The 22,365-nt window shown below is 35.0% G+C and overlaps 1 protein-coding gene across 2 annotated transcripts in view; it reads left to right on the top strand.

The window, feature by feature from the left end:
- The first annotated feature begins 236 nt into the window (after positions 1-236).
- Positions 237-22,365, top strand: part of LOC111054942 — a 69,511-nt gene continuing 47,382 nt past the window's right edge. Inside the window, exon 1 of one of the 2 annotated variants that reach the window (XM_022342075.2) lies at positions 237-794. In XM_022342075.2, the coding sequence (XP_022197767.1) occupies positions 735-794 (60 nt within the window). In that variant the 5' untranslated portion in view covers positions 237-734. The remainder of the gene's footprint in view (positions 795-22,365) is intronic. The other variant, XM_022342073.2, reaches the window with a different exon arrangement.

Below are 22,365 nucleotides of genomic sequence, written 5' to 3'. Positions count from 1 at the left end.
ACAAAGTTTTTTCGCGGAACGGCTTGGCATTTTCGTGGCTCCTTTGCAGAAGTTGGGTGGGAGTTGATGAACGCAGGTCAGCAGGGTGATAAGGAGCAGATGATGAGGAGGAGGAAAGGAGAGCGAGCCAATGACAGTGCGGAGGAGGCGTGCCTGAGGAGGCAAAGGGTTGGCACCATAGAAATGAAAATCGTACTGTGGCACGTGCCCCAGGTAGGGTCGCCCCGGATCAGAGCAGAGGGTGCCCGGTGACTGAGTGCACTTCCGGGGGCGCCTCCCCCCACCAGACAGCCGGTTCCGGCTCTGCGCATGCGCGACCGACCGAGCGCGCGGCCCGCGTTTATATATATCATTCTTGGTCGATGCCATGACCTGGCTTCAGTCGTTCCTCGTCGTCTGACCGAGTAGCACATACAGTCGCAGCAAGCTTCCGCATATCTCGATCTGTTAGTAGTACGCGGGTGCCGAGTTCTATCAGTTTCTCCAGTACTCAGTTTATCATTTATTTCGACATCATGGGTCCCAAAACACTCGACCCCACTGGCCTGTACTGAAATCGCCAACACTCGACATCTGATATTATTTCGTGCACTACTTCATCAAGAACGACAGCAACCATCAACATGACGGCAACATCATCAGCAAGGACTGCTCCCTCGGTGGAACAGCTGGACCCGACCGGACTCTACTGAGTGACCACTTGACGACCTCCCCGAGGAACCTCCCTCACGAGGATGAAGAAGAAGTCGACGACGACGCCCTGGCCCTATGTCTGCCGGCGCCGATCCAACAATGTGAGTGACACACATCATAATTCCATTATTCAACTTGACTCGCCTCTACACGGCGAAAAAATATTCACGAAAGACATTCTGCCTCTAAGAAAAAACAGACATTCACGTTTATTCCATCATCCACTCCGCTTATCTCATGTTTTGTTGTTCGCTATCGCATCGACGAACTCGTTATGTATTTAATTATTATTATTATTTGTTGTTTTTAATTGACCTTCGACTGCCGACACCCGCCACGGTGAAGTGGCTACTGTACCCGTTACTGCCTAACTGCCTTCCAACTTGACCAAATCAAATAGTGTAAGGAATAATGTTGAAACTAGTCGACGGACTGATAACCTGTACATTTTTAGATATTGTTAGAACCTTTATATACCTCTTAATATGTTCTTGACGCATAACTTATGTTTGTAGATAAATATTTTTTAATTTTTTAATTAAATTATAGAAAATAACGCTTCATGTGTACGTCTATGCTTGATTAACCTCAAAAAGTTCCAAACTACATGTAGTAAAAATTCAATAGAATGTTTCTATGTTGTCAAACTAATTATCCATTCAATACTTTGTGAAAACTACCCAGATTTACTTCATAGGTATCTTTCATCACATAATCAGCTTGTTCCTACAAGTATCTTTTCATTTGATGCAGTCAACTTCAAATAATGAATTATGTCAATTGAATACTGCAACTATATTAATTGTATTACTGATTGTGAGTTTGATCCATTATATAAAGAAGTTAACGTCAATTGAATGAGTTGTCTCGGGTAAAATTTTGAAGTATTGAATGGAGTATTGGTTTTTCTACATAAACAATCCATTGTATTTATTATTGGTATTCTCACAGAGAAATATTGTTATAAATTGTGTCACTGAACAGTTTCAAACAGATAGGTGAATGACTCATCCACCATAAGTGAACGTACTTGATTAATGCTTTACTAACAAAGCACAGCTTATTGCTTCCTATCTGTCTGTTCACACTTGTTCTCAACGCATGTTCTTTTGGAAGTTCATTGAAGAGATTCTGGATTTTAATTTGAAATGAATACTACCGGTATTTGAACTCTGTTACCAAGTGATAACCTATGATATAATGATAGAATATTGTCAATTTTAATCACTGTCTATTTTGTTATTCTAATGATCTTTAATGCACCATATATAACACTCATTTCAAAACTTATGAAGTTCATAAATTCACTGAGTGTGATGCATGGTACAATATAACTGAACAAGATAATTTATATTACATTGACAGGTGGAATACAATATGGTTAGTGACTGAGATTGACAATAACTTTCAATTAATCTTGGGCTTTGTCACTTGATAATAGATTAGTAAGCGATAAGATTTAAGAAATTAGAGAATTAGTAAACTCATGATTGAAGAATTCAAACTCGTTCATCCAAGTAGTTACTTATACACTCCATCAACAATTTTTATCAATTCAATAGTAATGAATAAAATCAATCAACTATCAGAGAATTCATCTTGTAGATGACTTGGAAATATTAAAAATATTGAAGCATCTTCCATGAGAGTTTAGAACATCTTTGAATTTATCCTCTCAATTGATCAGACCACTACAGTGTTATGATACAAACAAATCCATTTTATTTGAAATCAAGAGAATGTCTTTGGCTTGTATCAAGTAAGAGTGAGAAATTGAGAAGGATAAACAAAGGAGAAATGCTACTAAGTTAGAAGACACTGGTATCTCATGTCAGATATGTTACAATATTGTAGAGATTGTAAACTACATCTAAAAATTGTAAACTGGTTCATCCAAGTACTTACTTATACACTCCATCAACAATTTATATAAATTCAATAGTAATGAATGAAATCAATCAACTATCAGAGAATTCAACTTGTAGATGACTTGGAAATATTAAAAATATCAAACCATCTGGTTTTCTCGGAAGAATTTCAAACTGGTTCCATTGAAACAGACAAATTTCAAAATATTATGAAATTTGATGACCTTATTCTACTGGAAATTGTAAGCAGGTAAGACAATGATCTAGGTAGGTTGAATTTATCAATTACTAATATTTTGAATATCTAGAAGTCTAATATCAATCTTTTCCTGATTTCAACACTGCCAGGCTACCTTGATTAAAATAATCATACCGATTTTTAGTTGATGTAAATTCAATTCAACCATTGATGATAATTTTTGTTGAATGAATTCGGTTTCATGAAAAAGTAATCTACTCCAATATCAAACGATTCTCATTAGAGTAGCGAATTTCCCATCAGTTGAAAATTCAACCAACGTTTTCGATTCAAATGTTTTTAACGTTTTCGATTCTTTAACGAAATGTCAAGACTATCAGGTCAGTTGACAATTTTTGAACTGCAGTTTGGTAGACATTATTATGATTTTAAAACTGTATTCAATAAAAATTCATCAGCTTTTGATTGGCTAGAACTAAACTAAACTCAGTGCACTAGCATTTTTTCTTTCTTTTAACAAAATGGCAGATTCTCAAATCGCACAACATGGCAGATTTTTTAGAAAAATAATTGAAATACTAGATAGGCTACATTTTAAAGATATTTCCAAACACAACTCCCTACTAGGACTTTATACAAACTTCACAAGCATTTTTGTCATTGCTGGATCAATTCAGTTGACTGAATATTATTCATAAGCTGCGTTTACACCAAAGTTACAAACAAAACGTTAATAACTTAATCCTTATAGATTCAATTAGATTGAATATAACTTATCGTGATATGATCATATGTGTTTATCAAGTTCCGTTCAATCTAATAGAATCTATAAGGATTAAGTTATTAACATTTTGGTGTGTACGCGGCTATATCCTCCTCATCTCATTCTCATTAACGAACTTCATGTATGATGAAGCTGGGGAATCCAGATCTAATTATCATTCCGGTTCAGCAATTATCATAAATTATTTTTGTAAACGTGAATCAAAAATACTGGAATCGGTGAACGTATATCATTTTATAAATGCCCTGAGCGTCCATCAATGATGGAATGGGTGATCAAAGTTTTTGCCAGTCTGGTTCTTCCTGTGATATTAGCCTAACAGCTCCATAAGTTGGCCTAAAATTTTCAGTCGAATGGCCAGCTATTTCCTCTTCCGTACTATCAGCTCTGGACACGATAAAAAGCTGCTTTTGAAATTCGCACTAAATAATAATAATATCTAATTGCTACATAACGTTGGCTGAAACTTGTTTGCATCATTGAGAAAGTGTTGAGCCATTCATATTTTTATGAGCGTATTTCGTACAAAATGTATAAGCCTTGATCAGAACATCAATCACAAATCAAACCTGTTTGCATGTGAGGTTGAAAATTGGCTTCACATTATAGACCATCGTATTTCACAATATTAGGCCATAAGATTGACCAAATTGATATCAATTCTAGTGATTCAAAATTCACCAGTGCAATTAACCCATTCATGTAGTGCAACCAAAGTTAATTATTTCTAAATAATACCATAGCGAAAATATACAAGTTTATAGAGGAAAATACTTGTATCTTTCCTCTATGATAATTCATTCTATGATCAGAAAGACTCCAAGTAAAATCGATAGCTTCTGAAACTAAGAGGCTACTGTATCAGAACAAAATCAAAACTAGATGTTTCAAAATTCTGTAACTGCATTGCAAGTCTGAAATTTACTCAGAGTTTACTTTTATTGGCTAGGCTCTAGATCTGCTTATCAGAAGATCATGATAATCAATTTGCACTTGGCCTATAAGAGTAGTGTATGTTCGATGATAACTTGACTGTAGCTTAAGTTCAGTAGGCTATGCAATTTCAAGCATGAAGTAAACAGACTATCTCACACTACCTATACAAATCAAACCCTTTTTTCGACAAAATACACAATACAATAATACTAACAATAACTTACTAACACTTACTCAGTGAAATAATAAGAACTTCTATACAGTTAATTACTATCAAAATGAAAATACTACCTTACTTATAACACACTCATGAAATAATGATAAAAACGTCTATACAGTTAGTTCTTATCAAAATGAAAATACTACTATAATTTACTACTACTCTACTATTATTTTTGAATAGTAGCGCTCATCGAATTTCCATCTAGCTGTTCACCCTGTTGTCAATATTTGCAGTAGCAGAGCTCTTCGGGGTGAATTACAGCATTCAATTTGGATTTTCATTTATTAATAATAGAAAAAATATTACTTGCTAAATTATCATTAATTAGTATGCAAAAAATGTATACAAACTTCACTGCTTCACAAAACTCGTTTGCATCATAACAAATATTTACTTTTGGTCTATACAGTGTAGTTTGGTTTCTATTTTTAAAAAATTAAAAAGATTTTCTATAAAATCTACTAACCTAGATTCACATTTTGAACCAACTATAACTTTATAACAACTTTTGAAGACTATTCACTAGTATCAAATGATGTCATGATGAAATAATCCGATTATACAACTGAGCGCACCTAGTTATCGATCCACCTGTGGAGGATATTGGTTATTGCATTAGAATTACATCAGGTTATTCAAATAGTCTGTAGTTAGTGGGTGCATTCGTTTAATGGGACATATCAAACAAAAATCAAATTCTATGGAAGAGTAATTAATATTCATTGTTGAGCGATGTCTAACGTTTGAAATAAGTAACTGAGCATTCTATAGTGAGGTCCACATTATAATGGCAGTGGATAAAGATAGAAGAATAGCGATGCCGATTCTCTACATCAATTAATTATATTTCTACACTGTCAAAAACATAAGGGCATCGTTGTGGACCTAGAAAAGGATAGTACCACCGGCTTTGTCGAATGATAGACAAGGATAGCAAAACCAAAGTTGATTAATACTGTCATTATAACGTGAACCTCACTATAGTTAAAATTATCTCATCAGAACAGTTAATTATTAAAGACAATTTCCTCCAGTCTTCTTTAGATTCGAAAATGTTTCTTTGAATTTCAACAAAAATGACAACTACAACTGAATGTACAATATTTTTTTAAACTCAACTATGACCGTTCTGAATGCTAATAAAATTGTCCTATAATTTATAACATAAAGCAACTTCATCGCCTTCGCGAATTATGGGATTTGATATTCGAATATCTCTTTCAATTTTTAGATCGATGGAATGTTCAAATGAACGAATATTTTTATTGAAATTTTCGGCAAGTTGGTTCCAGTTCCCCATTTTCAATGGCCCTGCCATTTTCGACAAAAACCACCCAGGCCCTCCCACAATCCTTTCAGCAAAAATAACAAAAGAATGAATAGTTTTTCATGGTCTTTTCTAAATTGTCATGAACCCGCCCCGCACCATTGTTCATGGTGGCCATTGTTTATTGTGACCATTGTTCATTGGTTTTAGCAGTAAGTTACATTTTTAAAAGAAGAGTCCTTATTAGTCACACTAATTTTATTTGACATTCTTTCTAGAAGTTTGTCGTGTGGTTTTTCATCATCCACTTCACATCATGAAATGATAAATTATTGTGCTCAAATATAATAGGTAATTCTTAAAATTTCTACCTAGTGAGATTAATTATTTGATTACTTCATCAGTGTCGTTTTTCAAATAAATAAATAAGGAATGAATTAGGAATGACAATCTATATTTTTCTAACTAAAATATATTTTTAATCATCAAACTAAAATGTGACCCCTGAGATTAGAGTGAGATTACAATAAATTATACTATTGAATGATTTTCCTGAAAATAACACCTTAAAATAAGTTCATCAAGTAGACTTATTATTTGATTTTATCAATAATTATTCATAAACCAAAAAAAGAGGATTTATTTCATGGAAGTAACAAGCTCTTTCGGTTTGACCTAATTTTGGAAGTCCTCTATCATAAAGCTATTTCCAGATACTGAGCAATCTGAAGTTGGAGATAATAAATAATCTTTGTTATCGTTTCTTTGGAATGGGAGAATCTTACTTTTTTAAATAACTTTTTCTTATCGGTTTTCTTGATTTTCATCCTAAATTAAACCTAAATAAAATCAATTCCGTAATAAGTTGCATCACATATATACAGTATAATATAATGCTGTAATATCTTTAGAAAAATAGGAATTCTAGACGTATCCCTGCCTTCAATTAAGGCTGGGAACAAAGAAGTTTTCAATAAGAATCATCATTTAACTGAAAAATTAATCAGCACAAATCAATAACTTATGGGAATTACAAAACTTGAATACTATTTTACTCTACATAGGCTATTCTCATTGAATTCATTCCTGTAAATCAATCATCAATCATGTCAGTTTATGACATATTAATAATAGATTCAATTCAAAACAGTTTTCTTTCTCTATTCTGGAATAAAAATATCAAAGACGAAGGTTAGATTAGGTTTTATACAATTAACTTCGAATAATTAAGTGCAAGAAATATGTATACACTAAAAATGTCGTGTTCAGAGGGTTTAGATTACAATAATGAAACAATCATAATATTGATATTATTAATTTATAACTTGTAAAATACTGAGTCAGTTTTGAAAATAAATTGTAATAGTTAGTTATTGCAATAGTTAAGAACTAGTTGAAACATCGTTAAGCCTACACCCTCTTTTGCAAGGAGAATTGAACAAAGTAAAGAGACACCTCTTCAGTTCAATGTTTTGCTCGTAAACTATCTGTATCTTACAATAACACATCATGACTTTACTGGAAAAACAAGTAGTTGAGGAAATATTAACTTACAAACCTCTGTTCACAAGGTCAGCCATGCTTGGAGCCTGACAAAAAGGCGTGAATCTAAATAATAGATGCAGAACATACACACAACGTATGCAACCTGTGCAATTGGTCAAGAAGCTAGTAATATGGAGGTTGCAATCAGTCTACAGAAAATAAATATTTAGCTTTATTATGCAACTTGCAGCCTAACTAATAATTCTAATAATCAGAGACAAACTATAATGATACTTCGCTAAGCCATAGATTGTACACAACGCCCAAGGCTCAAAATGTTTTTACAAATCCATGTATGTCTTTGAATATCATTGCAGGTTGATGCTGTGTTTTCCGATGTTTATATTCCATACATTTCCCTCAAAATTAATCAAATCCAATTTTGAAACTTCATTGAAAATTTTGGAATCTCCTAGCCAGTTCTATTACAGTTGAATGAATATCGAACAGCTTCAGTTACAGAACAAGTCAATGGAATGAATTCCATATTCATGCAATAAACTTGAATTAGGATCATGAATCTTGAAGCTATCAAGTTCAGGTGGTCTTTGCACCGTTCTCTATCAATTTCTAATAAATGACTCCAAAATTGGTAGCTTAAATTAATGGATATTATATCTTTGAAATTAAATTATAATCAAAAGAAGTTGCATTTCCCCATCATCATTTATCTCAGTTGAGAGACGCAGGTGGACAAGGCCTTGAATTAGTCTAGCTTCATTCTACACAAGTCGTTCAATTCTAATGATAGTGTTGGTATGTATCAACCTCACACATACAATTCAATTAGTTCAATATCTTCAATGAGTGAATGAATATCGATCAACGTCGGTTGCAAAACAAGTCAATGCAATGAATTCCATACGGTATTCATGGAATAGACTTGAAATTAGGATCTTGAAGCTATCAAGTTCAGGTGATCATGCACCATTTTCAATTAATTTCTAATAGATTACTCCAAAATAGGTAGCTTATTTGAACTCTAGAATAAAGATTTCTGAAATCAAATTACAATCAAAAGAAGTTGCATTTCCCCATCATCATCATCATCTATCTCAGTTGAGAGAAGCAGGTGGACAAGGCCTTGAATTAGTCTAGCTTCATTCTACACTAGTCGTTCAATTCTAATGATAGTGTTGGTATGTATCAGCCTCACACATACAATTCAATTAGTTCAATATCTTCTCAGTACAGTCTTTATTGGGAACGTGTCAATTAAAAGTCTTCATTCGCGTTGCAATTGTGTGAATGTAGGCTAATTGTAGGCGTACCCATCAGTACTGAAGGATTAAATCAATGAATGCTCAGTAGGTATTATGTAGGCCGGTTATTAATTGTTGATCTGTTTTTTGGCGTGATTCAATGAACCTCATTCAGACCCACTCTGTGATTCATTTTCTAATTCATTTAAAGCAGCTCTTATCTCTCATCATCATTGTCTAGTGGTAACAGAGGTGAGAATGACTATTGAAAGCCAGGCATATGGCGAACAGCCAGCTATTTCTCGATAGAAATTAGCACAATATAGTGTGCGAAATTTGGGTCAAGGCTGTAGTCATACATTGCGATTTATAGAATAAAAGCATTTCGACTTATCCCGGTAAGACAATTAACCTTTAGCTCAGGAATATGTATTTCTCTTTGTTGTAATCACCTATATTAATCATTGCAATAGAGTTTTGTATTCTCTCTTGACTGAAGACACTTTCAAGCAGAACGAAAAAAGAATTCTCCTTGTATTATCATCCTCTTATCATGAGACTATTCTAGTATGAGGAATATGTATATTATTTATAATGTACAGGTATACTGTTCAGACTTTACAAAAGAGTGAATGACGAAACTTTATTCTGATCATTTAGTATCATGCAATGTGGTGAAAATGAAATACAGTATTATCTCTAATAGTATTAACTTGATATTAGATGAAGAGAAATGCTCTTTATTTTCTCTACTAAATTAGAATGCAGTGATTTTCGTGCTAGTCAAATTTTCATTTTGAACAGAATCACTGTGATTCATGTGCATGATAGATTTGATCCTATGCTAAGAAGCCCTATACTAATAGTACAGAAGATGGTAATCAAGTTGGAAATATTTTTCAGAGATTTTCCCCACCTAGATTACAAATTTATTCAAATACAAATTTATTCTTTCAGTTTTACTTCTTTTGACCTACAAGGCGAGAATCATAACTTTGGGAGAGGCAGGAGATTAGGAGATGATAATTCAGCTAGTAGATGAATTTTCCGGCTAGAATCGAGAGAGTGAGAGAGATGGAGGCGAACGAGAGAGAGCTGAGTTATGTAAATAGCATCCAGGCTGGGCCACCTGAAGGTGTTCTTCTGACCACGGGTCAATGACCTCTCAATTCTGTGTGTCACGTCAATTCTTACTCTTCTTCTTCTCCTCTCTCTCTCTCATCATCCTCCTCTTCCCCATTTTTATCGTTGCTCGCGGTCCTACTTTCGTTTTCCCAATACAAGGACAAGGATGGAGATAGTAGGCTACAAGTAAGCACCCCTCTGCGTATGTTTCATTGTTATGGACTACACAGGGTACTGAGTATAGGTACTACAACTACACAGAGTATGTTTTATGTGTGTAAGGCTGTTTAATTATTGTAGCCCGGGCAAGACAATTCCCATCACATAAAACTTCTTCAAACACGCACCAACACACACACACACACACACACACACACACACCACACACACACACACACACCACACACACACACACACACACACACACACAGTGATGTAGACTAACACATCGTACATGGACAGATCCCCCAACCAATCTCCACCCTGAGAACCAGTTCAGAAGTCATTAAGTTATCTCCACTTGTGGAGTTTTCATTTAATTCCCAATGTAGGAACTGGTGCTTGCTGCTTGGCAGTCGACGTTTTATCGTCACACAAACTGTTCGGAATAACAATACCCACATAACAAGAAGTGGGAGATGTGGGGTTACACGTTTTATTCGAGGATAGGAATATTATCGTCGCCCATCAACATTAGAGTTATGGTGTAGCCTACACAACATAAAGACATGGTAATTGTTTACATTTTTATGTATGTTCAGGAATGTTCGTCATCTGTTGTTGGATTCCAAAAATGTTGTACCATTTGGGTAATTAGTATCAATGTTACTTGCTGCTAGGAATAATTTTCCATCAACATTTTAATTATTATGATTTTCATTGATTAGAATCAATGTTGCAAGGGACCATTTTCCATCAAAATTATTATTATTATCATTAGTATTATTTGGTTTGGCTAGGCATCAGTTTTATGCACAATAACACTTACAGATATTTATTATCAAACTAAAATCCTAATTAAATGCTGTAATGCATAATCCTATACTATTAAACGAGCAACTTCTGTTTATATGTTTAGATGTTTATAAATGTTTGTATTTCACCGGATCTCGAAAACGGCTCTAACGATTCTCACGAAATTCAGAACATAGTAGGTTTATAATATAAAGATTCGATTGCACTAGGTCTCATCCCTGGGAAAACTTGCTGAAGGACATTAGAAGGATAATTATTATTCATCCTTGGAAAAACAGCTGATAATAATTATTTCGTCGTCTGTTGGTGATGGAAATGAGTGAGCGAGTTCATGTGTGTGGGACTGTGTCAAAATTATGACTCAGCTGTTGAACTTTTTTAATCATCCAATCAGGTACTAACTTAGTGCCGGTTGCAAAAAAGCCGGGTTATTTTCAATCCTGATTAATTCCAGTAGATCCATCTTTTTGAAATGATCTTCTCAGATTTGTTTCACTTGAAGTTAATCAGGAATAAAATTTAACCGGCTTTTGTTCAACTGGGCCTTTGTGAGGGAAGTTTTTGCATTCCTCTGGGAATTAATCTCAATCTACTGTGATTAGATAGAACATTTATGTATGAATGTTATAATAATTTCTTCTTCTGTAATAATTTTTTTATGCTTTTGTACTCCAGAGCGAAGCTCGGTCCCCGATATTTATTCATTAATTAGCATTTGAACAAATGCAATTCCTAATTTATTCCCATCTGTAGACTTACAGATAAGTAACTAGGCTCTTGGAACCTGAGGCCTGTTCATGATAATTATGAGCTTTGTAGAACGATAACAGTTAACAGTAGTATAATGCTAGTTTGTTATTGGTTGATTTCTCTTTTACTCAACTCTCGTTGGCTGTCAACGAGAGATTTACGATGGATTTACTGGTCTCTGATTGGTTGTCCTGTGATTGGTTGAATTCTCTCTTACTCAACTACCATTGACTGTCGCGATGACCCCTGAATTGTTACACTCTCATTGGTTAGCTGGGAATTGGTCGAACCCCCTCTCTCTACAACTCTCTCTTTTATGATTGGTTGAATTCTCTTTCTCTCCCATCGGCAAAATTTCTCATAGCAGCAAAATTGATTGACATTTTACAACCGGCTTATGGCTCAAAACTGCTACTCATCTATGTTTTTTTTTACGGATGCCCAATTGATGATTATAAACTTTCCTCGATAAGCCTGAATTCATAATTTTGTAAATTATAATTTTCTATTTGTTCTAATAATATCTTGTTTGATTCACCTGAATAGCATGTTAGGAATAGGCTTCTCAATCAGCATTGCTTACTGTCTATTTTAACAGCATCCTCACAAAGCAAAATAGATCTGATCTAGTTGTGCGTTGGCATCCATAGAAATCGAATGCATAAATTAACTCACAAGAAGAAAATTTTGTCATTCATGGACTGAAACTGAAGTGGAAACAGCAGTGCATATGAAACCAGATGCATAATAATTGATTTCCAAGTTTGTAATTACTGTGCAAACTACTACTTTATATTGCTACAAGTGTATCAACCCCGCATGGTTGTAGCGTCGATCGTGATATTGATGTTGTAGACACGTTATCAATATAATTTATCGCCATGAAGTACTAGCGGAGTTAATGAATAACGAGAATTATACTGATTTCAAACTGTTAATGACCTTCCTTGTTGGATACAATCCATGCCATTCACTGAGCAGAACATAGACAACATCAACATAGTAATGGAGTTATACACTCTACATACATTATGTATTGTATACAATGTGTACATTACATGCAATTATATGTGAATGTATTTGACAACATAACTTCATTGTTTATGAATTTTGGTCAGTCATGAAGTTGAAACTTCTGTGTAATATCTTTCAAACCTTTTATAAACATTGTAATAGAATCATTTGGGAATGTATTACCATAGAGTAGAGATACTGTTTAATTTACTAGATTATTTTTTTGTCTCTGGTATTACTATTAATTGACAATACAACTTTATGGCCTACGAATTTTGGACAATCGTGAAGTTGTAACTTACGATATCTTTTAAGCCATTGACTTGATAATTATCTGAGCTGTTGTGACTGCTCCCTCTGGTGGGCCTTATTGCGTTGCTGGAGAGCTAGAGCCAACTTCCGTGTATCTCCTAATAGCCAATGTTATTTTCAAATCTATAAGAATAGCTTTCAATTGTAAACAAAATTCCCTTTGAACTATTAATTAGGCTTGTCTGTTGTGCAAAAACAGACACTTGGAATGGCTCAGTTCTTGACATTGATACACGAAAATAATCGACAGATGTAATCTAATGAGACTAAATGACTGATGCCTAAATGACTGAATTGTATACACAACGGCTCAGAAGTGAGAAAATTCTCTGGAATCAATTTATCTTGCTGTCAAGTCGTGAACAGTACTCGGTTATTTTCGTATTTTTCCATCTCTAGTTCTTGGAAATAGAAATCTGCTACTGGATAATTTTCGACCATTGCTGTTAGCTCTGAGAGGCTTTTGAGGAACTCGACATCATCACGGCTTTTTTGATGATGTTATTGTGATTAACTCCACTATCAAGGAGGAAGGAAGACATCTGTTGGGAGGATATTACATCTTGTTGCCTTCATGTTTGATACCATGTTAGAGTCTTTCAACTGGAAGATGTTAGCCTATTTTATGAGTATCAACCATAGTTCAATTAAATAAGCTACGATCGCTCGGTATTCCTGTTGGTTGGGTGACCGCTTGAAGCCAGCCCCGTGAATTAACAGTAATCCTCAGTCTTTTTTCAATATTCAAATTTCAATTTATTATCCCATTTTTTTCAATGTGGTTGAGAAAAGTCAATTTCTTTTGGAATTAATAATTAATATCGGGGACCGAGCTTCGCTCTGGAGTACAAAAGCATGTAAAATGTATTACTTACTTGAGAAGAAATTATAATAACATTCATACAGAGATGTTCCATCTATTAACAGTAAATTGAGATTAATTCCCAGAGGAATGCAAAAATTTCCCTCACAAAGGCCCAGTTGCACAAAAGCCGGTTAAATTTTAATCTTGATTAGCTTCACGTGAACCAAATCAGAGAAGACCATTTAAAAAAGATGGATCTACTGGAATTAATCAGGATTGAGAATAACCCGGCTTTTTTGCAACCGGCACTAAGTACCTGATTGAATGATTACAAAAGTTCAACAGCTGATTCACAATTTTGACACAGTCCCACACACATAAACTCGCTCACTCACTTCCATCACCAACAGACGACGAAATAATTATTACCAGCTGTTTTTCCAAGGATGAATAATAATTATCCTTTTAATGTCCTTCAGCAAGTTTTCTCAGGGATGAGACCCAGTGCAATCGAATCTTTATATTATAAACCTACTATGTTCTGAATTTCGTCAGAATCGTTTGAGCCGTTTTCGAGATCCGGTGAAATACAAACATAATATAAACATACAAACATCTAAACATATAAACAAAAGTTGCTCGTTTAATAGTATAGGATTTATTAATCTCAATCATCACTCTTTTCATCAACCCCGCAAAAGCTTTCGTGGTCATCATTCTCAACAAAAATTTGACCTTATTTGAAAGACTTCTAAGCGCACCTGACACTTATTCCTCTCCAATATTAATTATCTCTATCTAAAATAAATTAATAAAGATATTCAATATCATAGTAGAATTAATCTCTCACCATAGCTCAAAATTGGACAGATTATAATACATTACCTATGAACCTTTAAGACTCACACAATAATGCAGTAAAATCACAAGTAATTGAGAATCAATTTTTGAATCGGGAACATTGTCCCATGCTATAACATGCGAGTGCAAATTTGAAGGCTGTGTATAACACCAGTTACGCAAGCATTATGTGTTTCAAATCCAATACTGTATCTATATAACCGACATTGATAATGCATAAGTTCAATATCGAGGTTGCTTCTCTGATTACGATGTGTGGACGTCATCATTGTATAAAAGCTGCAATAAGATGTGAACTCTGATGGCTCAGTCAGATAAGGCGCTTTGATAAACTGAAGCCGGAAGTAAAGTGGGTTCCTAGCGTATTGTTCCTTCATAAGTCAAATAAGTTTTGTCGATTTTTGACAAATTGTACAAATGAAACAAATCAGGGCACACATAGAATGATACAAAACATACTGGGGAATCAGTTAAAGTAGCCTAACAAATTTCTCTCTCGTCCTGGTCAGATTGTCTGGTCAAAAATCAAGCCCTCCTACAGAGGAAGATTCTGGAAATTATAAACAATTAAAAGTTTACAAGCACAACTTCTTGATATGAAAATGAACTTTCATCAGCAAGTAAGCTACTGCTAAAAAAATTAATATCAATGAAAAATAAAAAAATTTAGTATATAAAATTTTTTTAGTATAATGTATATTTGGACTGTAAATTTTTGTGATCTTTATAAAAGTGTTTTCATAACCTCATTTGGACTATTTTTATCAAAATTAGGGAGAGGAACAGTTTTGGGTTTATCCTGTTGATTTTCTCCCAATCATTAATTTGATGTTGTGATTAAGGAATGTAATAAATGAATAAATGAATAAATAAATGAATAAAATATCATGGTCTTTGTTAGATTTAGAATACTGTATTGGGATTTAGATGTATCACAACTTTATCCTCTGGAGAAGACCTGAAAAACGTAAAATTTATCTCTTTTTGTTATTAGTTTTTTCACTCCCTTTCAAGTAAGCCATAAAGTAAATTCGTATGGCTTTTGTTGGTGGGGAGTCCCTTGCGGGAAGGTCCCACCGCCTGATTATATAATTTAAGCCGTCAATGGGCCTAACGACTGTCATACTTCAGCCGGGACCGACAGTTTAACGTGCCCATCCGATAACACGGGAGTGATCTGGTTAAAAAACTTTTGGTTGTGAGATGGTTTGAACCCGGGATCTCTATGCTGCTACGCAGGCACTCTATCCACTAGACCACGGATCACAGCCATAAATTTCATTAATATCAAAAACAAAATCTACATTGATGAATTTGTAGATGTAGCAAAATATAAGATAAGAGAGCAATACAATTATTTTCTTTGGATAGAAGCCTAAAAATTTTGGAAATAATTGAAAATGTTAATTTAGCATGATTGAACTTGCGCAACTCAACCAATGAGTGTGAATCAATGTCAGTTCATTACATGAGTATATAGAATTAAGCCATTGAACTATTTTCAGAACACAAATTGTCATCAAAAACTCTACAAAAAATTTCCAAATTAGGTGCTGATTCCAGAATATATTACCGTTCCATACCTCTAATCGAATACCGACACATGAATAATGCTAATAACATGAACCCATGTTATGACAGGTTGACAGGTCAATCAACTTGTCCATCGATTATCGGCATATTAGTATTCTCGGCCAGACATGTCGCTCCCTGGGTGGTGGGGGAGGGGTTTGGGGGGTTTGATCTCGATTTTATTGAGTGGGTAGTGGGTGGATTGAGGTGGTGATCATGAGACTGCGGCTGCGGGCGGCACACGCTGTAAGGTCAATGACGCTGTCTTCGATCACGAAATACATCCAGAGGAGTCAATCCAGCCCAATGAACTTATTAGCCATAGTGTAATAGGTAGAGTTCATAGAGTAAAGCGTAAAGGTAATAGGTAGAGTAAAGAGTTCATAGAGTAAAGGTATAGGGTAATAGGTAGAGTTCATAGGGTAGAATTATAGTGTAATAGGTAGATTTCATAGAGTAAACGTATAAGGCAGTAGAGTAAAGATAGGTAGGTAAAGGTACAGAGTATGGGTGGAGTATAAGTATAGAGTACCTATAATTGAATAAAAATCAAAGACCTTCCAAAAAAAGTTTAAAAAACGGTACTATGTAGTTATTTCTGTATTAATTAAACAATATTCAAGTAGCCCTATTAAAATACTTCATTACACTTTTATCAATTATCCAGCCCACTGAACTGATTATTTAAAAATATATATATAAACATCAAAAAATTAAATGAAAATCCAACTACCCTTTCAAAAAAAGGATACTATGTAGTTTTTCTATATTAATTGAACAATATTCAAGTAGCCCTATCAAAATACATTATTACTCTTTCAACAATTTGTCCAGCCCACTGAACTTATTATCAATCTATATTTATGAAAGCGAAATGGTACTGACTGACTCACTGACTCACTCACTCGCAGAACTAAAAATCTGCCGGACCAAAAACGTTCAAATTTTGTAGGTATGTTCAGTTGGCCCTTTAGAGGCGCATTAAGAACGGATTTGGAAAAATTTCCAAAGATATGCCCAAAATCTGCGTTTTTCCAGCGTTTTCTCAGCTTTATCGAGAACAAATGAACAGAAAATGTTCAAATTTAGTACAGAAGCTAAGCTAGGGTGTAATAATGTTGTGTTGGAAGGAATTTGCAATAAAGTCAAAGATACGCCCAAAATTAGCGTTTTCCAGCGTTTTTTTTCTGCTTTTTCTCAGATTTATCGAGAACAAGTGAACAGAAATATTGTTCAAATTTAGTACAGAAGCTAAGCTAGGGTGTAATAATGTTGTGTTAGAAGGAATTTGAAATAACACCAAGGATAAGCCCAAAATTAGCATTAATTTGGTACAGAGGTCTAGCTATTTAGGGTCTAAAAATTTTGTGATAAGGTGACTTCAATATTTCAAATCACCAAATATACGCCCAAAATCAGCGTTTTCTCAGTACTTTGACTTTCTGAGGAAATGAAGCATGCTCAAATGAAAAATGCAGGCGAGCGAAGCGAGCCCGCTGATCTCATTTCTGGACGATCCAGCCGGGGGTCCTTGGCTAGACAGATATGACGAGCGAAGCGAGCCTGACAGCTATTATTTAATACGTGTAAAGGTAGAGTTTTCATAGAGTATAGTGTAATTAGAATTTAGAGATCGAGTAATAGAATACACAATCTTTATAATCTGTATAAGTTTTCTCTATTACATACAGTATACGGAAGAATAAAGGCGTCATTAACCTTTTACCATACATGAAAGCGTACCATTAATAGTCTTATCAATGATTAAGCGTCATTTCTTTTATAGTGGCGTTCCTTAGGTAAAAATACTTGTTATATAGCTTTTGCTCTGATTTCTACGTTATATAGGAGTGTTTTTAGTATTGTTTATTATTAGTGTGTTTTTTTTTAGTATTGATTGTTATTGAGATGTCAAGAGCTTGCCTATTTTGATAAGTTTGTTTTTAGTTTTGAGGACTTACTTATCGTGGTTCATTGTAGAGTCACCTTGTAAATTAACACGATATTCATAGTTTTTGATGAAAGTCCTGTCGCGACGATTTCGGCCGAACGGACAAAGTGGAGTGGTCAGCATGCATAATAAGTTGGTTCCTAAAAACAAGCAGGACTACGTGATTCGCACGTGACTGAATAGAGTGAGGCACACAAAGACTTGAGTCCAATTAATATGCATACTAATGGACGGTTTGGCCGTAGTCACCATATAGGTGGCCTGGGAAATCAACCATTAAATTTACAAATCATGATTCCACATATTAGGCCTATCGTCTTTTTGAAATGGACAACTCCAGTACCACCACATTATTTAATATATATCCTTGAATTGACTTTGAAATTCTCTTGCCCTTGATTGGTCGGTACATTTGTGTCTTTCTTGTATTAAAGTTATCAAATCTTGTGAATGATCAATATGTCTACTCTGAATGATTAGGCTTGATAGAAAATTGGTGATTAATCCAAGAAGTGAATTAGTAGGAAGCTTGTAACAACCAAAATTCTCATAATTGAAATCAATTACCTTGATTTATATCTAACTTTGGAATTAGAAGAGGGTTCTTTGATATGTCAAAAGTAAGTATCCTAACTTGAGTGCGTTTTTCACCATGAAGTGGGTATTGGGTAAACACTAGATGCTCCAGAATATATAGAGTACTTCAATGAAAATTGAATAATTTTGAAATTAATTAATCAGTATTGTTTAATTAGAGTTCAAGAGTTTATGTGGAAGTGAATTTTCACGAAGATCTGAGAACAAAATAATATTTTAAATGTTTTTGTTCATAATGAAGTTAATTTTGCAATATTTGGTGCCGGTTGCACAAAAGTCAGTTGAATTTATATCGTGTTTAATTCAGTTGAATAACCGTGATTAATTTCAAGAGAACCAATCAGAGAAGACTTATTTGAAATTAATCACGGTTAAAATTTAACCGGCTTTTGTGCAACCGGGCCTTGAAAGCTTGTTGTCAATTGCAATTAAGATTCATTCGTGAACATCCCTCTAAATCTTGAAAAAATATTCATGCAACAAAAGTTTAGTACTTGTTCAATAAAACAGATGTCCAGTTTGCACATTGACGACAGGAAAAGTGGTAATAACGATAACGATGCTGAAATGAACAATGCATCCCCGCTTTTCGCTGCGGGACTGAACAGCAGCATTATTGCCAAAATGCGTTTTGCATTCAGTGACAGGAAGACTATAAAAAGGCGGACGGAAACACAGAATGGTTCTGAGAAGAGCGGCGATAAGACAAAAAGAAACGCGACTCGACAAGAAGAGTCTTGGTGAATTGTCGGATTTGGTGGAAACGTGTTGGTGAGGATGTGGGCTATAGGTTTCTTATCATACCACGTGGTAGGTTTGTGTGGCCGTGATGACAACAGCCGTTGGTCTCAAGATTCCGTCGATGAAGAATGGAACGATAAATTAGCCGAGCTGATGAACTCTTAATTGAAACCTGCTTGTCACCATCGCAGACATCCCACACGCATGCGCCTTGCCCTTTCCGCGCATAAATTACGTCAACTGTTTGTTTGGTCTGTCGACTGATCGTGAGTTACGATCCAGATGCTCACACCAAAGAAATTAACACTGTGCTTTTTTCCGACGTCGGAATTCGCTAAACACTCGTGTCCTTGAATGAAATTTTCAAACATTCGTCAAAAAATTTCGAAAACACCTTCCCATGATTTATGACACCCGTCGACTCCCACTGAGATGTGTCATCTGTGTGCTTAAACGGTTGCCCTAAAAAAATCTACATTCGGGATACATGAGAGCTGTCATGACTCCATTATGTATTTATGAAGCACACAGTCAACCATAAAGAACTCATAGCGAAAAAATCACTTAGTTCAGAGTTCAATTTGTTATGTACAGGAAAATGTGTACTGTACTTTTATATTTTAAAATCTTCATTAAAATCCTATTTAATCTTCACTTAAATTTTCTATTTTAAAATTTATAAAATAGCAACTCAGGAAGTGAAAGTGCAATTTTTTAGTGGGAAAACATGAAGAACCCAAGACATAACCTATAAACTTGAGTGTTGATACGAAATGACATTGGGTAATACGGCAAGGCTGAACATCCGAAAGGATCTCTCTGCCGATAAAAGCCATAAGAATAAATGAATAAATTTCGGAATAATACGGTATTTTTTTAATAAGTTAATGGGGAACTATTCATTTTTCATTTAATTTCGTTAATCTTTGTTCTCCTACATGGAAAGAGCTCGTTGGCAGTCATTATATTCAATATATTTCTCTTTCTTATCGAGGGAAAAAACCTCAATTTCTAAAATTGAAGGAATCGGTTACAATTTCAAGAAATTGCTACACATGAGTGATGGTTGAACTTGATTTATTTCAAATGTTCCTTTTGATGGAAATCAACGTAACTTGTACGTTTCCAGCTACTTGAATACTTGCCATGATATCTTTCCAATACTGCTCCCATCCCCCAAGAGACAGACAACCATTTCCGCCATCACTTAGTCCCAAATCCATGCCACGGAACCAATCGCTCCTCAATAGCATCCTCTACAAAGCACTCTAGTTTATTGTAATGGAGAATTGTGTGTTGTTCTACTGAACTCGCTCAATGCTGAGAACCCGGAAATTATTCTCAGCCCAGTTTACCGTGGCAGCCGGCCCTTCTATCAATCTATCAATAGGGAAGCATCTCTGAGCCCTACTCTGCGATGGATCCTCATTTTTTTGGCTAGATGTGAAACAAAAGAATCAGGTCGAATCTCTTGAATAGCTTCCGGGACGTGGGGTCTGCTGGTTTGAATATAAGTAGTATATACTTAGTGGATGGTTGAGGGATAGAGAGAGTATAAAACAAAGTAAGCAAGTGAGCGAGAGACGAGGAAGAGGAAGACTCCAGTCCCTTTTTTATGTAACGAATAACGGTGCCAAGGGTAGCTATTTACATGTATGGGGATCTTCTCCTCGAGTTTGACCCACAATGGACCACCTTCTACTCCCCCACCCACTACAACCAACACCCCTCCCCTACTGGAGCCGCTTTACAGCCCTATTTATAACGGTACCTGACTCTACCCTCTTCTGTGATCATTGTTGCTAGGCCAACTTCTGACATTGTTATGTAGGTGTGTGGATAATCAACATCAAAGCATCTCACAGCATTTGGTTGCATCTTCACTGCGGAAGTGTACGCTTTCCCGCCGCGTTCTTCCACTGAAATAATAATGTTGTGCATCTTCAGAGACCTATTGATGAATTCCCAAACAATACTGCTTCCTAGTTTGCCTCAATATGGAGCAATGTGGATAATGCTCCTTGGAGATCCTTGCTATACAGTACATCAAAATAAAAAAAAACTCTTGGAAAAACGAAATAGTAGGAATGAATAGAACAATAATAGCCTTTGATAAAATCCGAAGATTCTCAGAGAAGATTCTAGAAGTTGGAAGGTATAATTGTTCCACGTCAGCTGTATACCTATATATTCCAGCGGATTGAAGAATCAACGTTGTCACCACTTGTTCGTTCTACCACAGAATAGAAGTTTTATCTGGTTCTATCTAGAATCGTGGATTCTAGATTCTAAAGGATGAAAGAAAGTTTTTTTGACAACCTGTTAGATGTTCTCTACACTGTTGTTCATTTATTCATTCAATTATTCGGAATAACAAAGCATTCAGAAAAGTAGCATAGGCTCTAGCCCAAAATGGTTCCAATTCTAGTGTAAACAAGTGGCGATATAGCACACAATGATAAACAAGGGTCTCACATCAACATCCATATAAATCACTGTAGAATAGTTTGAAATTCGGTAGCATAAAATATTTATTTAACGTGACTGAAGGCGAAGGAAAATTAAAAACATCTACTGACCTTATATTCTTTATTGGTTAGCCTCATACCTTCTTCTTCTAATATTAGGTACTCTAGTTACTGAGGACTCCAAAAAGTAATGAAGAATAAAACAAGTCAGCAGAATAAAAATAAATTTTAGCACTTTGAACTTCACGATTTGTAATTCGAATAAGAAGTGAAAAATACTTTCAGATCTCAGATACACTCGAGAAATGGCACAAGGAAAATACGATGATACTCGAGTGAACTTTCAGAATTTTTAAGCGTTTCCATTTGTTTTCTTGAAATAAGAAAACAGATAGGACTTTGGCCTCATCGTATTGTTAAATTGATCCCTCCTAGATCTTCAGTTTCAGGTTTGTTTGTATCAAACGCTACAAACTC

The sequence above is a fragment of the Nilaparvata lugens genome, chromosome 1 (assembly GCF_014356525.2).
Source record: "Nilaparvata lugens isolate BPH chromosome 1, ASM1435652v1, whole genome shotgun sequence".
In the NCBI taxonomy this organism is placed as follows: domain Eukaryota; kingdom Metazoa; phylum Arthropoda; class Insecta; order Hemiptera; family Delphacidae; genus Nilaparvata; species Nilaparvata lugens.
This window is presented reverse-complemented; position numbering and strand designations above follow the sequence as displayed.